The sequence below is a fragment of the Heterodontus francisci genome, chromosome 37 (assembly GCF_036365525.1).
Source record: "Heterodontus francisci isolate sHetFra1 chromosome 37, sHetFra1.hap1, whole genome shotgun sequence".
NCBI lineage: Eukaryota > Metazoa > Chordata > Chondrichthyes > Heterodontiformes > Heterodontidae > Heterodontus > Heterodontus francisci.
In genome coordinates, this window is record NC_090407.1 from 22475141 (window position 1) to 22496561 (window position 21421).

Below are 21421 nucleotides of genomic sequence, written 5' to 3' on the forward strand. Positions count from 1 at the left end.
TTTTTTTGCTAAATGTTCCTCTGTCTTGCTACGCACTAATTGAATTGCTAAGCGGTGAGGCTTCATGTTGCATAAGTTCAGACTGTTTTAATGAGAGAAGCTTGTATGATGGTGGAACTTAATAAATGGCAATATGTGGTAACTATCTATGTATAGAAGGAAATTCTTAATGCACGGTTTGCAATTCAGCTTTACTGAAAAGTTCTTTGCTGTGGAAAAGTGGGGAGATTTGAATGTAACTATTCTATGCAAAGTCGTATTCCATTAGACTACTTACTTTTTTCTTTGGAATATTAAGCAAAATGTTGGAGACTGTTGTTGGCTGAATTGTTTACTCTGTCTTTTCTCACCAGCATTATCAGAATTTCCAATTATTGGGTGCCTGGTGTTTGTTAAACAGCCTCTACCTGATCCTGAACCTCAGTCCTACAGCACTCGCTGACAAGGGTAAAGAAAAAGACCCACTGGCTGCACTCCGAGTCCGTGACATTGCTGCCCGTGTGAAGGAAGGAGCTGGGTCCCCAAAACTAGCGCCTGTTAAAGGGTCAGTGAAGAATGCATAGATAAGTTTCTAGAATTACTGATGTCTTATTGGGAGGTATAGTAATGTTCTTGCCTGAAACTGATTCATCATTCATTCCGCAGTAACACTGTGCTCAATTGCAAATAAAAATAGTAAATTCTGAAAATGCGTAACAGGTCAGACAGATGATGGGTTCAGACGAACATACGAACTAGGAGCAGGGGTAGGCCACTCGCCCCCTCGAGCCTGCTCCACCATTCAACAAGATCATGGCTGATCTGATTGTAACCTCAACTCGACATTCCCACTTACCCCATAACCTTTCACCCCCTTGCTTATCAAGAATCTATCTACCTATGCCTTAAAAATATTCAAAGACTCTGCTATCACTGCCTTTTGAGGAACAGCGTTCCAAAGACTCATAACCCTCAGAGAAAAAATTTCTCCTCATCTCTGTCTTAAATGGGCAACCCCTTATTTTTAAACAATGACCCTTAGTTCTGGATTCTTTCACAAGAGGAAACATCCTTTCCACATCCACCCTGTCAAGACCCCCCAGAATCTTGAATGTTTCAATCAAGTTGCCACTTACTCTTCTAAACTCCATTGGATACAAGCCTAGCCTGTTCAACCTTTCCTCATAAGACAACACGCCCATTCCAGGTATTAGTCTAATAAACCTTCTCTGAACTGCTTCCAACGCATTTACATCCTTCCTTAAATAAGGAGACCAATACAGTACGCCAAATGTGGTCTCACCAATGCCTTGCAAAACTGAAGAATAGCCTCCCTTCGCAAACATTACATTAACCACTTTACTTTTCAGGTTCTGAAGGAGGAGCGTCTTGTTTTTTTAATCTCAGATTCCCAGTGTTCAGTTTTTCTAATCTCTCTGTTATTGTACTTGGTTTTGTTCTGATTATTTCACTTTTATCTTGATGACAATTTGGACAAAGTTCATATTTATCCCTGAAATAGGGCAGCAGAGAGGCACCATACAGGACACTAATTCATACACCCAGTCTCCTCTGTTGCACGATCCGTAGGGTTGACATTAATATACAGAGAGAATCCAATTCTGTGCCCTTCTCAGCCAGTTACATGGTGGTACTGGTGGAGGCTTGGGAGTAGGTCTCCAGTCTGTGACCTCACCGCGGTAAGCTTCAGGGTACTAACTGCAGAACATGGGGAACTAAAGGGGATCTAGCTAAATTTTGATTCATGATGCTTTTGTTAATCAGTTTCTGTACAGTGAGTGGTTTGACATGCAGCAAACTGATCCTTATTGCAACTTTGTTTAAAGGGTTGTTAATAATCTGGATTGTTTTTCCCTCGCAGACATCAAGGATTTGGCGTCCTGTCTGTGGTTCTAGCAAATCATGCTATCAAACTGTTGACATCACTCTTTCAGGATCTGCAAGTAGAGGCCCTTTACCCAGTAAGTGGCAGCTCCTGCATATAGCATTGTGGGTGACACATGAAGGAAGCCTCTGCTAGCTCTTTTGGAACCTTATAACATTATTAGCCTGGCTTTTGAATTCACTGGGGGATACCATAGATAAGAGGTGAAGTGTGATAGAGTTTGAATGCATGAGGGGTGTGTGTAAAAAGTAAACAAACAAAGATTTGCATTTATATCATGCCTTTCTTGACCTCAGGGCATCCCAAAAGGTTTTACAACTGCTGAAGTCTTCTTCTTTGGCCTCCTTGTCTTGAGAGACAATGGGTAAGCGCCTGGAGGTGGTCAGTGGATTGTGAAGCAGTGCCTGGAGTGGCTATAAAGGCCAATTCTAGAGTGGCAGACTCTTCCACAGGTGCTACAGATAAAATTGTTTGTTGGGGCTGTTACACAGTTGGCTCTCCCCTTGCGCTTCCGTCTTTTTTCCTGCCAATTGCTAAGTCTCTTCGACTCGCCACATTTTAGCCCCGACTTTATGGCTGCCCGTCAGCTCTGGTGATCGCTGGCAACTGACTGCCACGACTTGTGATCAATGTCACAGGACTTCATGTCCCGTTTGCAGACGTCTTTAAAGCGGAGACTTGGACGGCCGGTGGGTCTGATACCAGTGACGAGCTCGCTGTACAATGTGTCCCTGGGGATCGTGCCATCTTCCATGAGGCTCACATGGCCAAGCCATCTCAAGCGCCGCTGGCTCAGTAGGGTGTATATGCTGGGGATGTTGGCCGCCTCAAGGACTTCTGTGTTGGAGATACGGTCCTGCCACCTGATGCCAAGGATTCTCCGGAGGCAGCAAAGATGGAATGAATTGAGACGTCGCTCTTGGCTGACATACGTCTCCAGGCCTCGCTGCCGTAGAGCAAGATACTGAGGCCACAGGCTTGATGCACTCGGACTTTTGTGTTCCGTGTCAGTGCGTCGTTTTCCCACACTCTCTTCGCCAGTCTTGGACATAGCAGTGGAAGCCTTTCCCATGCGCTTGTTGATTTCTGCATCGAGAGACAGTTTACTGGTGATAGTTGAGCCTAGGTAGGTGAACCCGTGAACCACTTCCAGAGCGTGGTCGCCGATATTGATGGATGGGGCATTTCTGACGTCCTGTCCCATGATGTACGTTTTCTTGAGGCTGATGGTTAGGCCAAATTCATTGCAGGCAGCCGCAATCCTGTTGATGAGTTTCTGCAGACACTCTTCTGTGTGGGATGTTAATGCAGCATCGTCAGCAAAGGGGGGTTCCCTGAAGAGGACTTTCCGTACTTTGGTCTTCGCTCTTAGACAGGCAAGGTTGAACAACCTGCCCCCTGATCTTGTGTGGAGGAAAATTCCTTCTTCTGAAGACTTGAACGCATGAGAGCGCAGCAGGGAGAAGGAGATCCCAAACAGTGTAGGTGCGAGAACACAGCCCTGTTTCACGCCACTCAGGATAGGAAAGGAGGTGCCGCTATGCTGAATTGTGCCTTTCATATTGTCATGGAATGAGGTGATGGTACTTAGTAGCTTTGGTGGACATCCGTTCTTTTCTAGTAGTGCTGACAAGGTCAAAGGCTTTGGTGAGATCAATGAAAGCAACGTAGAGGGGCATCTGTTCACGGCATTTCTCCTGTAGCTGACGAAGGGCGAACAGCATGTCAATGCTGGAGCTCTCTGCTCGAAAGCCACACTGTGTCTCAGGGTAGACACGCTCAGCCAATTTCTGGAGCCTGTTTAAAGCGACTCGAGCGAAGACTTTCCCCACTATGCTGAGCAGGGAGATTCCACGGTAGTTGTTGCAGTCACCACGGTCACCTTTGTTTTTATAGAGGGTGATGATATTGGCATCGTGCATGTCCTGTGGTACTGCTCCCTCGTCCCAGCACAGGCAAAGCAGTTCGTAGAGTGCTGAAAGTATAGCAGCCTTGGTACTCTTCATTATTTCAGGGGTAATGCCGTCCTTCCCAGGGGCTTTTCCGCTGGCTAGAGAATCAATGGCATCACTGAGTTCCGATTTTGTTGACTGTACGTCCAGCTCATCCATGACTGGCAGAGACTGGGCTGCATTGAGGGCGGTCTCAGTGACAACATTTTCCCTGGAGTACAGTTCTAGGTAGTGCTCCACCCAGCGGTCCATTTGCTTGCGTTGGTCAGTGATTGTGTCCCCTGATTTAGATTTGAGGGGGTCAATCTTCTTGATGGTTGGCCCAAAAGCTCTCTTAATGCCATCATACATTCCTCTGATGTTTCCAGTGTCAGAGGCCAGCTGAATATGACTGCATAGGTGTTGCTAGTAGTCATTTGCGCAGCGCCTGGCTGTTCTTTGTGCAGCGCTTCTGGCTGCTTTAAGTGCTACGGATGTTAACTCGCTGGGGGCTTTCTTGTACTTCAGCAGTGCAATGTGCTTAGCAGCTATGACAGGTTCCAGCTCTTCAAAGTGAGATTGAAACCAGTCTGCATTCCGCTTCACAAGCTTGCCATAGGTGGTCATTGCTGAGTCATAGATGGCATCTCTGATGTGGGCCCACTTGGTCTCTGCATCCCCTGTAGGAGTGTTTTGAAGGGCTTTTTCAAGTGAATTTAGAAACTTATGCAACAGCTGTGGATGAGAAATTCTGCTAGTGTTGATGCGCGGGCGGCCCTTCTGCTTTTTTGAAATATAGTCCCTGTTCCAGTGTAGGTAACGTTACAGCCAATTTGCACAGTGTGAAGTCCCCGATAACGACCAGATAATGTGTTTTTGTGATGTTGGTTGTGGTTAAACATTGGGCCAGGGCACCTGGGAAAACTCTCGCGTTCTCAGAGGTGAATATTGCTGTAGGTAGACTGCTGTACTGCAAATCATAATGGGTAATCTTTGATTTCAACAGGGTTGGAGAGGTGATGGACCACCTGCAGAGCTAAATATCATGGCACTAAGCTCATCTATTCAACGTGTGCAGAGACTGATTGAATCTGTCCCACTCACCAACTTGCTTTTCACACTGTTGTCGACATCTTACAGAAAGGTAATCATTTGCACCACAGTACAGGATGAATAAAATGGCTCCTCTTGTCTGTATTGTCTCTTTGCTAAAACAATCCAAAACTAATCCAACTGCCTTGCTCTCTCGCCTGTATCAATCCAAAATTAATGCCCCACTCTCTTCCCATAGCTCTGTATTGTTCCAAAACTAATCACGTTGCCCTGCTCTCTCTCCATAATTCTGTATCAATCCAAAATTAATCCTGCTGTCCCCATTTCAAAACTAATTTTACTGCCCTGCTGTCTCCCCATTACGCTGCATCAATCCAAAACTAACCCCACTGCATAGCTCTCTCCACGTGACCCTGTTTCAGTCCAAAGTTAATTCCACTTCCCAGTATTCTCTCCCCACAGTCCTGTATCAATCTAAAACTAATCCCACTGCCCATCTCTCTCCCTGCAGCTCTGTATCTTCCTTGGCATCAAATAGATACCAAATTTTCTCCGAAGAGATGCAATGGTCTCAACCACTCGCTGTGGAAAAGCATTTTAGGCTGCAAGAATCCACTGAGTAAAGGAACATCTTCCAGCCTCTCCTCTCATTATCTTGCTATTTAACTAGAGGAAATAGTGAATCGGGAAAGGCTATCAAAGCCCTTCAAAATTTTGTAATTCGTATTAAATCGTTCTACATCAGTCGAAATTGTCCCAGTATCTCAAGTCTCTCATTATAACTATAGTTTCCTATTGTCCTCACTGTTCAGTCTCCTCTACAGCTGCACCATTCTTTTTAATTCTCCTGGTCGCAGAAGAGTTGTTTATCCTTTGTCACTTTTCTCTCTGCAGGCTTGTGTACTTCAGCGCCAACGGAAAGGCTCTGTGAGTAGTGATGTTAGTGCTTCCACTGATTCAAACACTTATTATGAAGATGATTTCAGCAGCACTGAAGAAGATAGTAGCCAAGGTACTAAAAGCAAGTCCCAGGATTTATGTACGATACTGGTGATGGTTGAGTGTTCAGGCACCATGAAACAGGGAGTAGTTAATGTAAGGTGTTTGGCTCAGACACTAACCAGATTTCGAAGGTATAAAGTAGTACCTGTTTTGCAATAAAATTCTAAAATGCACATTCATTTTTGGTTATTTATAAATCAGGCCAGTGATGTTTATTTCCAGTGGATTGGTGTGTGTGTACAAATGTCCCATGACATTTTCTGCCTGAGCATTCAGTAATTTCCAGCGCTAGAGAAGCTAGGGCTCTTGTAATTGTAACAAACAAAGTTAAGAGGTCTGATGGAGATATTCAAAATTTGATTAGATAAATTGGGGAGGGGGAGAAGTAAATTATTTCTACTGTTAATGAGTTGATAACTAGAAGACCTAAATCATCACTAATAGGATAAAGGGAAATTTCATGCAGCTGGCTGTTAGGATTTGGAATTTCTCACCAGAAACAATGATGGAAGCAGAATCCATTTTATTGCTTTTATAGTGGAAAAAATAATGGAATGGAGAAAGAGCAGGTTTTTTGTTGTTTAATCAGTCCTTGATGAGTGTGCTGTATATCTGCATTGTATACTTTACAGATGATGACAGTGAGCCAATTCTTGGCCAGTGGTTTGAGGAGACCATCTCTCCCAGTAAGGAGAAATCAGCACCACCCCCTCCACCACCGCCACCACCACTGGAAAGTTCTCCACGATTGAAGAGTCCAAATAAGCAGAGTTCTGGAGAGAATGGCAACATACTGGCTAGTCGCAGAGACCCTGAGCTGGTGAGTAATATCCAGCAGCAATTGGATAGAAGATAAAGATAAGCTGTCATTGGTAAATCAGGACATCAAAGTATTTTAGTTGTTACATGTTGAGGAGTGAATCATAGAAATATTATTAGAAGTTCCAGCATTGAATAAGGCTAGCCCATGTCAGTGTTTACCCTTCATTTCAAGCAACCTAGTCCGAGTCACATTTATCTACCTGTTCCCATAGGCCTTTATGCTGTCTTTCTTGTACCAAATTACTCCCAGTGGCATGTGCCAATCTGTATTGAAACTGGAAGATCGTGCAGGTGAATGTGTAGCTGGAGAAGTGGTGCAGGAGGGAGGAATTCAGATTCTTGGGGCATTGGGACTGGTTCTGGGGGAAGGGGCTTCTGTACAAAATGGATGGGTTGCACCTGAACAAAGGCAGGACAAGTGTTCTTGCTGAGAGGCTAACTGGTGCAGTTTGGGAGGGTTTAAACTAATTTGGCAGATGGAAGGAGCCAGAAAATAACAAAGGGGAGTAGAAATGAGATCAGAGGACAGAGAGATAAAAACAGCAGTAAAATTAAAAATATCCCAAAAATTGCAGGAACTAGATTAAGGAAAATAGCAACGTGATGAAGGAGGTATTAAATTGTACATCCATGTCCATAGTGTAACTAATGAGGTTGGTGAGTTACAGGCACAAGTTGGTACATGAGATTATGACGTGGTTGCATTAACAGAGATATGAGTCAAGCAAGGGCAAGAATAGGTTCTTAATATTCCTGGTTACCAGGTTTTCAGGAATGATAGCGAAGGAAAAAGGAGGAAGGACGTGGCAGTCTTGATTAAGAATGATGCTATTCTAAATAGAAAGAACTTGCTTGATGATTCTAGGACTGAAACTATTTGGCTTGAATTGAGAAAAAGGGGAGGACTGGTTACATGATTTTTTTTTTTAAAGAGCTCCAAATTGTGAGAAGGAGATAGGTAAGCAAATTTGTCAACAAATTTCAAAGGCGTGTAACAAGTATAGAGTAGTAATATTAGGAGACTTTAACTACCCTAATATAGACTGGGTAAGCACAGTGTTAAGGATCGGGCAGGAGAGGAATTTCGGATATGCGCATAGGAGAACTTTCTCAATCAATATGTCTCCAGTCCAACAAGGAAGGAGGAGGAGGGTTACCAATGTTATACCACTGTTCAAGAAAGGGGAGAGGAATACATTATGACACTACAGGCCATTCTTCCTAAAATTGTTGGTGGGGAAGTTATTGGAAACCATTATTAAGGATAAAATAAACTTTCATTTGTAAAGGCATGGATTAATGAAGGAGAGTCCACATGGACTGGTTAAAGGTAAATCATGTCTGACTAACTTAACTGATCAAGGTAGTGCAGTAGATATTGTGTATATCTGGACTTTTGGAAGGCATTCAATGAAGTGTAACACAGAAGGTTCATCAAGCAGGTGGAAGTCCAGAAGTCCATGGTATTAAGGGAAAAGTGGCAGTATGGATATAGAATTGGCTCTGTGAGGGGAAGCAAGGGTTGGTGGTGGATGAATGTTTACAGACTGGGAGGTGGTATACAGTGGCGTTCCCAAGGATCAGTTTTGCAATTTCTTGCAATTTTTATAAACAGCCTAGACTCAGGCGTTGGGAATATGAAGTTTTCAGATGATGCAAAATTTGACAAAGTCATAGATCACGATGAGTATAGTTAAAGCCATCAGGATGACTTAGAATGTAAAATGGGCAGAAGTGTGGCAGATGGAGTTCATTGTAGAGAAGTGTGAAATGATGCACTTTGGGAGGACTAATATTGAAAGGCACTATACTACAAATGGATTGATTTTGAAAGTATAGATGAGCAGTGAGACTATGGCAGGTTGATAAGGTGATTAAAAAAGGGTTTGGCTTACTTTAGTTTATAAATAGAGGAATAGAAGATAAGAGCAAAAAGATCATGCTAGAACTTTATAAATCAATGGTTAGGCCTGAGCTGGAGTATTGTGGACAATTTTGGGCACCACAGTTAAGAAAAGATATAAAAACCTTGGAAAGGTTACAGAGGAGGTTTACCAGAATGTTACCAGGAATGAGGGACTTCAGTTACGAGGAGAGAAGTTTGAACTGTTCTCAGAGCAGGTTGAGAGGCAACACAATAGAGGTTTTCAAGATGATAGGTTTTGACAGAATAAGTAGGGAAGCACTATTCCCTCTGGCGAGGGCGTCAATAACTAGAGGTCATGGATTCAAAATCATTGGAAAAAGATCTAGGTGAAGGTGAGGCGAATTCTTTCCACTCATAGTTGTGTGCATCTGGAAAGCTCTCCCTGAAAAGGTGGTGGAAGCTGATTCCACAAATAATTTTAAAAGGGAGTTGGACAGGTACGTGAGGATAAGGAACTTACAGGCTGACGGACTAGAAAGCAGGGATTTGTGACTAAGCCTTATTGCTCTTTCAAAGAGCCAGCACAGACACAATAGGTTGTATGATTCTATCCCATCTCATCCTGAATGTTAACATTGCTTTTGCCTCAACCACTAACTGGAAGTGAACTCCACAGCTCTCAACCTTGTATGTAAAGAGGTTGTTCTTACTTCCTGTTATAAATCTCTCCCATTTAAACTGAAGTGCTGCCTTTAAAATCTTGTGAACCTGTCCTCAAATCCCTCTGCTCTTTCGTAGCACCGAGCCGCCTTCCATTCGAAGTACAATTACTGCTGTTAATTTTTTTAAACAAAATATATCACTTCATGCATACATTGAATTCTGTCTGCTACTTTTTAACTAATTTTCCATCTTATCAATATTCCTCTGATGCTTCTTGGTTTTCTAGAAAATTAACTATACCCATTTGATACCATCTCTAAATCACTATGAACAGAAGTGGCCCCAGAATTGAACCTTGTTTGATACCACAATCCACTTCCAACTACTTTGGATAAACTGTTCTTAACTCCTAATTTTGTGTTTTCCCCTGTCTAATCAGATTTTAATTCAATTTGCAACTCTTCCCTTAATTCCATACCTCTTAATTTCATACCTCTTAATTTTCTCTAATAATCTTCTGTGTGGTACTTTGTCAAAAGGCTTTCTAAAGTCCATGTCTACTACATCCACTGCTTTTCCTCTTTATTTGTGCATGGAATGTGAGTGTTGCTGACAAGGCCAGCTTTAATTGCACCTGAGAAGGTGGTGGTGAGCCGCTGCCTTGAACCACTGCAGTCCCCTGTGGTGTAGGTGCACCCACAGTGCTGTTAGGGAAGGCGTTCCAGGATTTTGATCCATGTCTGTTACCTCTAGAAGTCTGAAGTTTGTCGAGCACGATCGTCCCTTTTGAAATCCCTGATGGTTACTCCTATTTTATCTTTGTCTCTGAATGTGGTAATTACATTCTTCGAGACATTCAAATTTTTCCTCCTACAGCTGTAATTACCCAAGTTAATTCTGTCTCCCTTTTTAAAAATTCAGACTACATTGGTTACTTGCCAGCCCTCCAGACAAATCTGCTTTCACTACTGCCTCCCTCAGGATTCTAGAATGTATCCTGTTGGTTTCTGGTACCTTTCCTTCCCTTAGCTGAACTAATTTATCTTAAAAATCTCCCTTTTCATTCATCATAATATATAGTTTATCTTGCTCTGAGTCACTGCTTCCCCTCCTCTCTGATAACCTTCTCTTCGGTACTTTAGTAAAGACTGATGGAAAATACTTATTAAATGGTTTTGCAAAATTTTGATCATTTACAAATTGTCAATCCTGCTCTCTGAGGGTCCTACCTCCCTTCTAACAATTCTCTTTTTAACTGATATAATTGTAAAATACTGGTTCTTTTAGATGTTTTTTAATTTTTTCCCCCTCACATTCCCTTTACTTTTCCTTATCAAGCTCTTAACCTCTTTTTTTTCCTATTCTCTCTTTTCATTATTATTCTATGGTAGTGCCTCTTCTATTTTAATTGGTTTCTGACCTCTCCATCTATTCATGACCATCCTATAACTACTAGCAATGTCCTTCTTCATGAATATACTTATTCTGTCGCTTTGCAATCTTTTAAAAACACCCCACTGTTGCTCTATAATCCTTTGTGATAATTTCTCTTTAACCTCCTCTCAGCTAGCTCACTCCCATCTTTCTAAAATTTTCCCTAATCTAACCTGGTGGTCTCGTTTTTGTTTTACCTTTTCCATTTTTCATTGGATCTTGGACCTTATCATAGTGTGGTCACTGTTCCCTCGGTGCTCACCAGCATTTAGCTCATCTACCTGATCTATGTCGGTGGTCCTAACTGGATCTGGTAACACCTTTGACTAATGTACTGCTTTAGGAAGGAGTCCTGAACACAGTTTAGGAATTTCATTCTCTTTTTTTCTATTTTTTTCTTCTCCGTCACATTTGAAAAGAAAATAATTAACATTTCCCACAATAGTAACTTTGTCATTACTACTTGTCTCTAATCTGACTGAAGATTCCTTCCCACAATTTGTAGGTTTGTAATATACCTGCATTAGTACTGTTTGAGATCAAACCATATTGACTCTGTCTGTACTCCTTCCTTATCTATATCGGATCCCTCTACAGAATGTTTTCCCTTTTCACCGATATTGCTGCATCTCCCATCTTTTCGAGCCATCCTAAAGATATCCTGAAATGTTTATTATCTATTCTTGCCCAGTTTGTAGCCAGGTTGCTGTAAATGTTATTAAGTCTCAATTTACCTGTAAAATAATTGCTTCTGGTTCCCGCAACTTATTTCTCATACCCTATATATTGCAATGCATGCAGTTTTTTTTGGATCACTACTTGTATAGATCTACTTAGCACTTTCTTCCCTGCTACACCTAACTGACGATTTTAATTGCTGTGGATTTTTAAAAAATCTCTGAATGAAGGCTTTATGTTCCAATTTTAATTGTTTTATCTATTAGAAATAACTTGTAATTTAATAACCTGAACCAATATATTTGTATGGCTGTTTGTTCTTTTGCTCATTCTGTTTTGTGAATGTTTTTTGGCCTGAATTCTTTTACAGGACTGTAGTAGTTCAGCTGGTATTCTTATTGTGATAGTTACTGGGCTACATTGTTGTATTTATTGTGAGGTGATTTAGCAAATCCCTTGGAAAGAGAGCAGCATAAATTAGATGGTGCAGGAAATGCTTAACGCAAGACAAATAACCTGATCTTAACCTTGCAATCACAGAGGAGCTAGTGAGCTAGTCACCTGGGTTGCAGTTCCTTTGATTAGCTCTAAAGCTTATCTGTTAGCTACATAGGTGTTCCTGCTGTACTTATGTTTACATAGTTGTGGTTTTCTAATTTTCTTCTTTGCGATCTTGAAGTTGCTAACCCTGCTTAGGTGCAGTTCATGGGGCATTACTCACCATCAGATACCTCACCCGGCAATTATTCATGTGTGAAACTAGATCATAGGTGCCGACAGGATACTTACATCTCACACTAATCCTTACCACCTGTTCATGCATGGGCATGTTCCAGCAGGGATCAACGTAAAGGGATGAGAAGTGGTTATTTCCTCCTTTAAGGGTGCTGAGGTCAAATATAACATCTGAGCTGCTGCTCTGGTAAATTTACCTCATAGCTCAGGGATTGATTCAGGAACCTTCTGGTCTGTAAAGCTGAGCAATGTGCCATTATTACCTTAATGAGCCTTAAACTTAAATAGCACATGATTGAGGAGTTAGCAGGTAGTAGCTTATTTTGCTGTTTACATGTGGAACTGAATGTTAGGATTAGATTTCCACCCAGGGCTCTGATGGTATTGGAAATGGAATTGGTGAAGAAGGTGCTGGAGAATGAGGATGATTGACCTCTATTAAATCTGCATATTTAAAATATTTTTTTAAAAAAATTTGTTTTTCAGTTTCTGAGCCTGGCTTCAAGTATTTTTAATTTCATTACATCTTCAATGCTGAACTCGAGGAACAACTTTATCCGGAATTACCTGAGTGTTTCTCTGACTGAACAGCACATGATGACATTAGCCAGCATCATTAAAGATGTGGACAAAGATGGAACAAAAGGTCAGGAAGCTCTTTTGGTGATGGCAACCAACTAGCTGTAGCTGGGTTAGGAGCAAAGAAGGTTGCTTAAGCTGTGGTCACTGGTTGTTGTCTCCAAGTCACATTTCTAAACTGGAAGAGGGGCTGGTGTTGGCTTCTTTCGTTGATTCTGTACATTGCAATGCATTGGTGTGGGAAAAGATGAGTACTAGGGCATTGGTACCTTGTCTGTTCACCCACCATAAAAGGAACAGTGCTGGAGACCCACTGGCCTGCTATAGTGTGAGGAAGGATTCATAAACAGAGGAAAGGAGTAACAGATTAGCAATTGTGTTGTGCTACTAAATGGACAAATAAAACAATGCAAGTGCAGTAAGTAAGAAAAATAAACTCTAGAAAGCCTGTAGCGTTTTGAAGGGATATGGGGAATGAACAGGAGAGTGAGACTAATTGGATAACTCTTTCAAATGTTTAACACACATGATGAGCTTCCTTTGCTGTGTTGTTCTAATCAAAACAAAAGCAAAATACTGCAGGTGCTGGAAATCAGAAACAAAAACAGGAAATGCTGGAAATACTCAGCATCTATGGAGATAGAAACAGTTAACATTTCAGGTTGATGACCTTTTATTAGAACTGGGAAAAATTAGAAATGTTATAAGTTTAATGCAAGTGAAAGGGGGGAGGGTTGGGAAAAGAATAAAAAGGAAGGTCTGTGATAGCGTGGATGACCGGAGAGATTAAATGACAAAAGGGTTGGTGGTGCAGGCCCAAAGGGAGTGGTAATGTGACAAGTAAAGAAACAAAGATGTGTTTAGAGGAGGTGTGAATGACAGAATGATGAACTGCTGCCATCCGAAAAAGAAATGAGAGTAAAGCAAACCCAGCCAGGAGAAACAAAACAAAATTGAGGCAGAGGTCACAGTCTGAAAGGCGAGGAGGGAGGATACAGAAGGACAGGCATCTCCTGCACCTGCTTGGAATGGTACTGTGGAAAGGGGAGGGCTGTTTGATGTGACTGACGAGTGGGTGAGGGCATTGTAGTGGGAACGGTCCCTTCAGAATGCTGAAAGGGAAAAGGAGGGGAAGATGTTACAATAGTGACTGCACTCACTGGCTGTGAAGCACTTTGGGATATACTGTGTTTGTGAAAGGCACTATATAAATACAAGCTTTTTTCTGATTAGGAGCTGACAATGTAATAGAATCAGTTATTAGGAGCAAACTTAATAATGTCTTTTTAAAAATAACCTAATAAATGCCAGCTAACAGTTTCAAAATGGGCAGAATTTGCCTTACTAAATGACTTTCTCGAGAGGCAACATCCTAAGTAGATGTTGGAAAGCCCCATACCATAGTATACTTAGACTTCTAGAAAGCTTTTTATAAAGTTCCATATGAAAGGCTGTGACACAAGCTTAAGGTCGTAGGTATCCGAGGTAAAACTTGAAAAAGCACCTTGTTCAAAGTTTCTTCAACTTGAGTATGTTTTTTCTGATTAGAAATTTTCTATGACTGAGGCAACATTGGCTGCTCTCTTAAAACCTTGCTAAGTCATGGCTTCCATTCTGAAAAACGAGTTGCTATTTTCTTTTACAAGGCCCGCTTAGAGTTAATCAAAGACAAAATATTAATTTTTCTCAGAGAATTTTCAGAGGTTTCTATTGAAGGATGAGCTACATGAGCTGAGTGGCTCATCTATGCTTGTAGAGAAGTACACATTTCTAATCTAGACTAGTTACATTGTATTTGTATTGCAGTCCCCCTCTGCCTGCTTGCTTCTTGATGTTCAGAGTTTTTATTTTTTGCACAGGGTCATCAGATGAGGAGTTTGCGGCTGCATTATATCACTTTAACCATTCTATGGTCACCTCTGACCTTCCATCACCTATTTTGCAGGTGAGTCCACAGTGCATCACTGGTTGTGTTTATGCTCAACTAATGTTGACAGTATGCTTTCATGTGTATACTTTCCTGACCTACAAATGATTTCACTCTGATATTCAAGGTTGAATGATAATGCACGAGGTTGGAATTCATTTCTTGATATCTGTGAAATGGTCTTCTGTGAATAACATACATTTTTGTGTTCGAAATGAAAGTTTGTATTCAGGGTTATTGCTCAGAATGGTAGACCTGTGATAGTGCAGATTGGAGGAGCAGCTGGGAGGGCTGAATGACTGACTTTCTAGCTGCATGTTTTCTGTGTTTCTCCATTGTATAAGGTTTGTGTTGAAACAAAAATTTCTCTTTCCCAACTTCAAATGTTGTGTGACAAACCCTTTTAGTTTAATTTGTTGATGTGCCTTTGTCATTGTTCAATGTGTGCAGCCCCTGTTGAATAGCTCCTGCAAATCAACATCCACCATCCACTGACTAGTGTGTAATCAGATCCAGAATCTGAGAATACTTACTGGGGAAGGAGTTGCATCCAGTGTGTTGAAATGGGTTTATCTGGAGAGTGGTGAGAATATGGAACTCGCCAGCACAGGGAGGGGTTGAAGCGAATAATATAGTTGCATTGAAGGGAGGCTAGATAAACATATGAGGGAGAAGGGAGTAGAGGCATGCTGTTAGAGTTAGATGAGGCATGGTGGGGGAGGTTGATGTGGGGCATAAACTGTGGGCCAAATGGTGTGTTTCTGTGCTGTATTATCCTATGTATTATATAAAGGTCTAAAGGAGACAATGGAATATTTTGGGAAAGGGACATTGCCTTCTCCATTTAGTGCTGCCACAGACAGCTGTTCGGAAGGAGCTAAGTGCTTGGGTCGTACACTAATGTATTTGATTGTCGGTTATTAAACAAATGTTTGTTCAGATACTATTGCGTTAATTTTTCTGAAGGCTGTTGTGATTGAAGCTGGTTTTATGTACAGTTGGCGGTGTTGACTCCAGCAATTGGAGTGTCGAGGTTTCAGACATCAGATAATCAGGCTCACAACAACAAATTGTCTTTCGTGACTTTATTTTCAGCACTGTAAAATATAGAATGAGCATAGCTACTTAATTCTGAACAGAGATGAAACCGTATCTTTGGTGATCCCTCCTTCTGTGGTCTGTTCTAAGGATTTGGTCTGTGCTACCTAAGATTGTACCCAATGTGTTTACTGTCAGTTTCCCTCCTGATCCTGTTTTTAACCACCCTCTAAGTTCTTTTGCTTATAATTTTTGAGCAGTTCATTATTTTTCTCTTAGAGTTACAACCCACATTTTTCTGCAAGCTGAAAAAAACCACAAGGTTGTTATAGTTCATTTGAATAATTTTCCATCTTGTAACATGGTATAATATCCTATTTACATAGTAGCCTTTCCATTATTTTACCATACATTTGCAGCTTTGCACAATGGTGGAACTGAATTCCATGGATAGTATTATACTGACCTGCAGGCTGGTGTTGTGTATGAGCTTATTATGGTAATCACATTCAACATCATGGTGTTAACTATATGGTATTTCACTCAGAACACACTGCTGCAGCAGCTGGGAATTGCGCCATTCTCCGAGGGTCCATGGCCGTTGTACATCCACTCGCAGAGCCTCTCTGTGCTGTCACGTCTGCTGTTAATCTGGCAGCACAAAGCCAGTGCACAGGGTGAGCCAGATGTACCAGAGTGTATGAAAATCTGGGAAAGGTAAGGAATTCTTAATACTAACAAAACTTTTAACTAAAAAAGATTGAAGAGACCTGAAGAGTCCTGTCATGCATTGTGTCTTGCTGTTCTCCTGTATGGAGTACAGATTTAAGGAACTTTTGTTATGTTTAAGTTTGTTTTGCTGAATTGAGGGAGAAGATAGGTGGTAGTCTTTGACAGCAGACATTGAAAGAGTGAAAGTCTGTCTATGTATCAAATCACAGATAGAGGTAGTTAACAGCCCCACTGCTTTGGCTATGCAATCCTGGAATCCATTGCTCATCCCACAGTCATCACTTGTTTAGCAATTGTTTTATAACCTGCATGAGTAGCTTTATTCTCAGCGCAGGCAAATAAGTGAATGACTGTCTACTTTTTTTCCTGTTAGATTTATTGGGACACTGAAGCAAAACATTTTCCATGGAGTAATACCAACTGACTCCGAGGATCTGAATGTTGAGCACCTTCAGCTTCTGCTACTAATTTTCCATAATTTCTCCGAGAATGGCCGGCGTGCGGTGGTCACGATGTGCATACAGGTGATTGTGGAAGTGGCATCTAAAGCTGAAGCTCAGGTTCGGTGTGTGCCACTGACGCTTGCCCGTTTGTTGCTGGTTTTTGAATACATCCTTCAGCAATATTCAAAAGTGCCAATCTACCTGTTTGAGCAGGTAAGGACCAATTGAGCTGGTGGTTGAATATGTAACTTATCAATGAACTCATAAAGCTGTAATTGGAACATTTGTGTTGACCATATTGCATTCTGTTGAACAAAACATGTACAGGTTAAATGAATAATGCTGGTATTAAACTGTATAGGAACTTTATACATTTATGAGAGAGAAGGGCAGTGTTTAGGGCATTAGCTCAGTGCATTTGGCGGGTGGGGGAGTGGGGTGCGGGGTGGGTGGTCTCATCACCAAAACATATTTTGCATTTTGCTCACTGTTTTGCTGTGCTGGCCTTGCAACTTATCCAACTCCTTTACATTGAGAGGAAGACCACATGGAGCTAGACATCTTTTTATTCAGCATGCACTCTGTATTTTGAAGATTTGAATGGAGCATTTTATTTGACCCCTTTTGTACTACTTCCGCAATCTTGAGCAGTTTTTTGATTTCATATCCTGGTTGCAACAGGAGTTCCATAAATGTGATTGTAGGAGAGAATAAAAAGGGATTGAAGTAGAGCTTGCTGAGTGAAAGCCACACTGGATAACACTGCTCTGATGAAGACTATTTGGTACTTATTGTGTCCCAGTCAGTGCTCAGGAGGGTGTCTGTTAAGTCATGGGTTGCTTTCTCTCTTTTTTCCCCCACACTCCCATTTACTCAGCAAAACAAAAATGACAAACTTCATATGAAACATGAAAATTGTATTGTGTACATTCTGATCTTGGACATTACACATTGAAACACTGAATAAATCGCACATCGATAAAGACCAGAGCTAAAAGCTGCTGGCAGACTGAAAGAGAAACTTTTTATCTTTGGACAGCTAGCAGCTCCAGGAAAATAGGTTTTCAGCTCACATGCTGTGACACTCAAGCTTGTTACAATAATACAAATTGACTAAAAGGTCAGCAATAGCTTTATGGTGGTTATGTTAACCCTATACACTAAAATTGACACTTAAAATATTTTCTTCTTCCATGTGGGTGTTGACAATAGGTGTGGTGCTACAAGCACTAGTTGCCATCCAATACTTTGCCCAACCTGGTGTTCTTCATCTGTTAGTCCAGACAGTGAATGTCAGAAAGTTATTCAACTGTGGGGCATTGCAAATGAGCCTGACCCTGTCCTTGCCCATTTGTCACATGCCTTTCCCTGCAGTGGTCACCTCATAAAATTGCTGAACTATCAGTGAAGATATTTAACCAATTATAGCAACAACAAAAAAAATTGAAGTGCATTTTTCTTCTTAATCGTCAGTCTGGTTTGTTCATGTTTTTATTTTCTCAAACCGAACCTCATGTTTCCATAGTTCATTTAGTTCACATCTCAAAGCCTGATTTTTTGCATTTATGTTTGTTTCTGTGCTTTTCTTAGTTTCTGCTTTCTTTTATCATTCCTGCAAATGCTGGTGTTGGTGACTCTGCTTTCTTTATGTTCAGTTTAAGCTTCAGACTTATTTCAATCATTGCTATATATTTCTTCTAAGTCTCTCATCAATTCTATGCCGAACCCACCAATTGGTTGGTCGGTATGGCGGCTCTGAAATCAACCATTCATTTTGCAGCTGCAGTTCTGCTTGGTTTACACATGAGATTGTTGTCCTTTCTCCTGCAGATGCTTTTTAAAAAAAAATGTAACTTAAATGACTTCAGGGACACAAATGGAATACTGTCATGATGTCAGGCAACCCGTATTAAAACATGTCTTTGGCTGACATTGTGGGTGTTTTTTTCTTGCTACAGATTCAGTACAATCTATTAACCCCACCAATATGCAGTGCTGGTGCTAGTGCCGCCAGCACCCAGGAATCTGGCCGACGCATTCAAGTGCCACATTATCATGGATTTAAGGAGGTAGAAGAAAACTGGGCGAAACACAGTGGGACAGGTATGGCAAAACCAGGCTAAACATGGTGGGACCAGTGTTTCTTGTAATTTTTCTTTGCGTGCCGCCTTTTTATGGCACTGCACAGTGCATTCCAGAATGCTGCATGGCCACACAGTTTACAGGGAACATTGAGTGGGACAGGTATATCAAAACTGGACTAAACACTGTGGGACTGGTACTGCAAGCTAAGATATGAATGCTGAAAGGATAGAACTGTCAAATTGTCACTGAGAAAAGGTGTGACACTGGGAAGAGCAGAAAATGTGGATATTGATTTTGGTAGAATAGAGAGACAGAACATTGGAATGATTTATGCTCTGGCTATGGGGATTAGTTGAATGAGAATATGTCAGAAATTTAAATCACAAAGATTGAGTCTGACCTTAACATTGTGATTATTGAGGGCAGGGAGCATGGAGGAATTGGCTAAAATTCAGAGGACTCTATAAATCAAATCAACGAATACAAGTTGAAGACAAATTTTTATTTAAAAATCAATCTGATAAAATTAGAAGTGGTAAGCTTAGGTCCTTAACAGGGCGGGGCAAGTCGGAGGCCATAGGGTGTACTTGAGCCAGGTGGCTTCATGTCAAGGAGCTGGATTTTAGAGGTTGGTGTCTGGGACAGCTGGGTGATGGAGTAATTGGAGTGAAAGTGCTGGCTACATGGACAGTTTAGTGTAGATGTGAGGGGGCCGGGTGTTGGGGGTAGCTGGTTTCAGAGTGAGTGGCCATTAACAGTGAAGGGGGTTGATGATCAGAGTAACGGTATAGATAGAAAGGACTGGGTATTGGGGCTGTTGGGCAGAATTAGTAAGAAGGCTGGGCGTTGGAGCAAAAGGGGATCGGTAGCTGGACATTGGACAAGGTATTTCAGCGAGCTGGCTGGGCTTACTGGTGGTCTCTTCCTGCATTTTTGTTGTTAACTGTCTGGGATATGACTTAAGGTAATATCTTGTACAAGAATGAATATAGAGAAATTTATAGCCTGTGCTGAGTTTTTATTGCTGATACGGAGCTGCTCTTTTGCCAGACTCTACTCCTCTGCCGAAATTCTACAGCATTCTTTCACATGAGACATCCACTGATGACAGGAGCAGATTGGATGAGATGGTGAGAGCCATAGAATTGGTCTTTGGGGATACCGGAATTCTGTGTAAAGTTGGAAATTTGAATAATGTATGTTGAATGTAATAATGAAACCGGATTAGTAAAGTATGCAACACATTCGAGTTTGTGTAACTAGAATGTGACAGTGTACCGAGATGGTAAATTATGTGAAGTATAGAATTCAGCTATAGATCTGCATTTAATGGGTTTTGATGTTTATTCAGAATTTAGCTTTACAATTATTTGATGCTGTACTTAGAAACTTAATTTTTCACTTTCTCTTTCCCTCTCTTCTCGTTCCTCAGATCTGTGATGTTCTCTGTACTGGTGCTTTGAAGTATGATGACCTGTATGCATCGCTGATCTTGCTGTTAGCAGCTGGTTCACAGTTTGATACACTCAAGCGGGAAGAGCACAAGAATGCAACGCCTCTGGTAATGCATAGGCTGCTGTCAGAATCACAGAACCTTGGAGCCATTGGGCCCATTGTGTCTGTGCTGGGTCTCTAAGAAGACTATAACTTAATTTATTTTCCTGCCCTTTCCCTGTACCCTTGTAAATATTTATTTCTCAAATATTTATCCTTTTTTTTTAAAAAAACAGTTCGGTTTCCACCATTATTTCTGGTAGGATGTTCTGTGTCCATATAACCATCCGTGCAAAAAAAAATTTCCTTCGTTCTTTAGTGGATGGTCTTAAATCTCTGGCTATCAATCAACAGCCACCTCAGTGTGGGGGTTGGATGGGATAGGCTGTGAGTTTTTCCTGAGCATGGGCAGTGCTGTCGAGTGATTTAGTTTTTTTGCTTTGTTAGGTGTGGGCAGCAACCACTAATTTGTGTGTGAATGTGTGGGGAAAGTGATTTTTTTTTTCTTTCAACAGGGGTGACCAAGAATATTGGGCATCACAGATATTGCTCTGTTATCTTATTGACTTGTTGAGTTGGAATTCAATTGGATTAGTGGTTCTGATTTGGAGTGGTAGGAAGGAGTTTGGAACACTGTCCTTCAAATGCTTGATTCGGTCCCAGCTGGCTGTGGGGACCTACATTTCATTCTTTGATAAAAACTTTTCATTGATTTTTAAGGTCTAAAGTGGTACAGATTTTGCAGGTTTTCTGTGGTTTTTCACATGATTTAAAAAAAAAAAAATTGGCGTGGATCCTAAGTTGGGAGAGTTAATGTTTTTAGCAAGTCTGGCAACATCTGTGAAGAGAGAAGCAGAGTTAATGTTTTGGTTTTTTACCTTTCATCAGAACTGGCAAATGAAGCAGGGGGTGGGGTGCTAGGGGGAAGAGAACAAAAGGGAAGGTTCTAGCATTTTCTGTTCCTATTTCAGATTTCCAGCTGCCGCAATATTTTGCTTTTATTTTAATTTTTTTTAGCATTTGGTGACCCTTTTGCATTCTATGTCACAGTGT

At 41.3% G+C, this 21421-nt stretch overlaps 1 protein-coding gene across 5 annotated transcripts in view; it reads left to right on the plus strand.

Moving 5' to 3' along the window:
* The window catches only part of ubr4 (ubiquitin protein ligase E3 component n-recognin 4), a 187034-nt gene that overhangs the window by 26932 nt on the left and 138681 nt on the right, over nucleotides 1-21421 (plus strand). For all 5 annotated transcript variants that reach the window (XM_068017283.1, XM_068017284.1, XM_068017287.1 and 2 more), the window contains exons 11-22: nucleotides 354-544; nucleotides 1862-1961; nucleotides 4823-4960; nucleotides 5764-5881; nucleotides 6504-6691; nucleotides 12557-12716; nucleotides 14509-14594; nucleotides 16162-16331; nucleotides 16720-17002; nucleotides 18748-18892; nucleotides 19925-20004; nucleotides 20307-20435. In XM_068017283.1, the coding sequence (XP_067873384.1) occupies nucleotides 354-544; nucleotides 1862-1961; nucleotides 4823-4960; nucleotides 5764-5881; nucleotides 6504-6691; nucleotides 12557-12716; nucleotides 14509-14594; nucleotides 16162-16331; nucleotides 16720-17002; nucleotides 18748-18892; nucleotides 19925-20004; nucleotides 20307-20435 (1788 nt within the window). The remainder of the gene's footprint in view (nucleotides 1-353; nucleotides 545-1861; nucleotides 1962-4822; nucleotides 4961-5763; nucleotides 5882-6503; nucleotides 6692-12556; nucleotides 12717-14508; nucleotides 14595-16161; nucleotides 16332-16719; nucleotides 17003-18747; nucleotides 18893-19924; nucleotides 20005-20306; nucleotides 20436-21421) is intronic.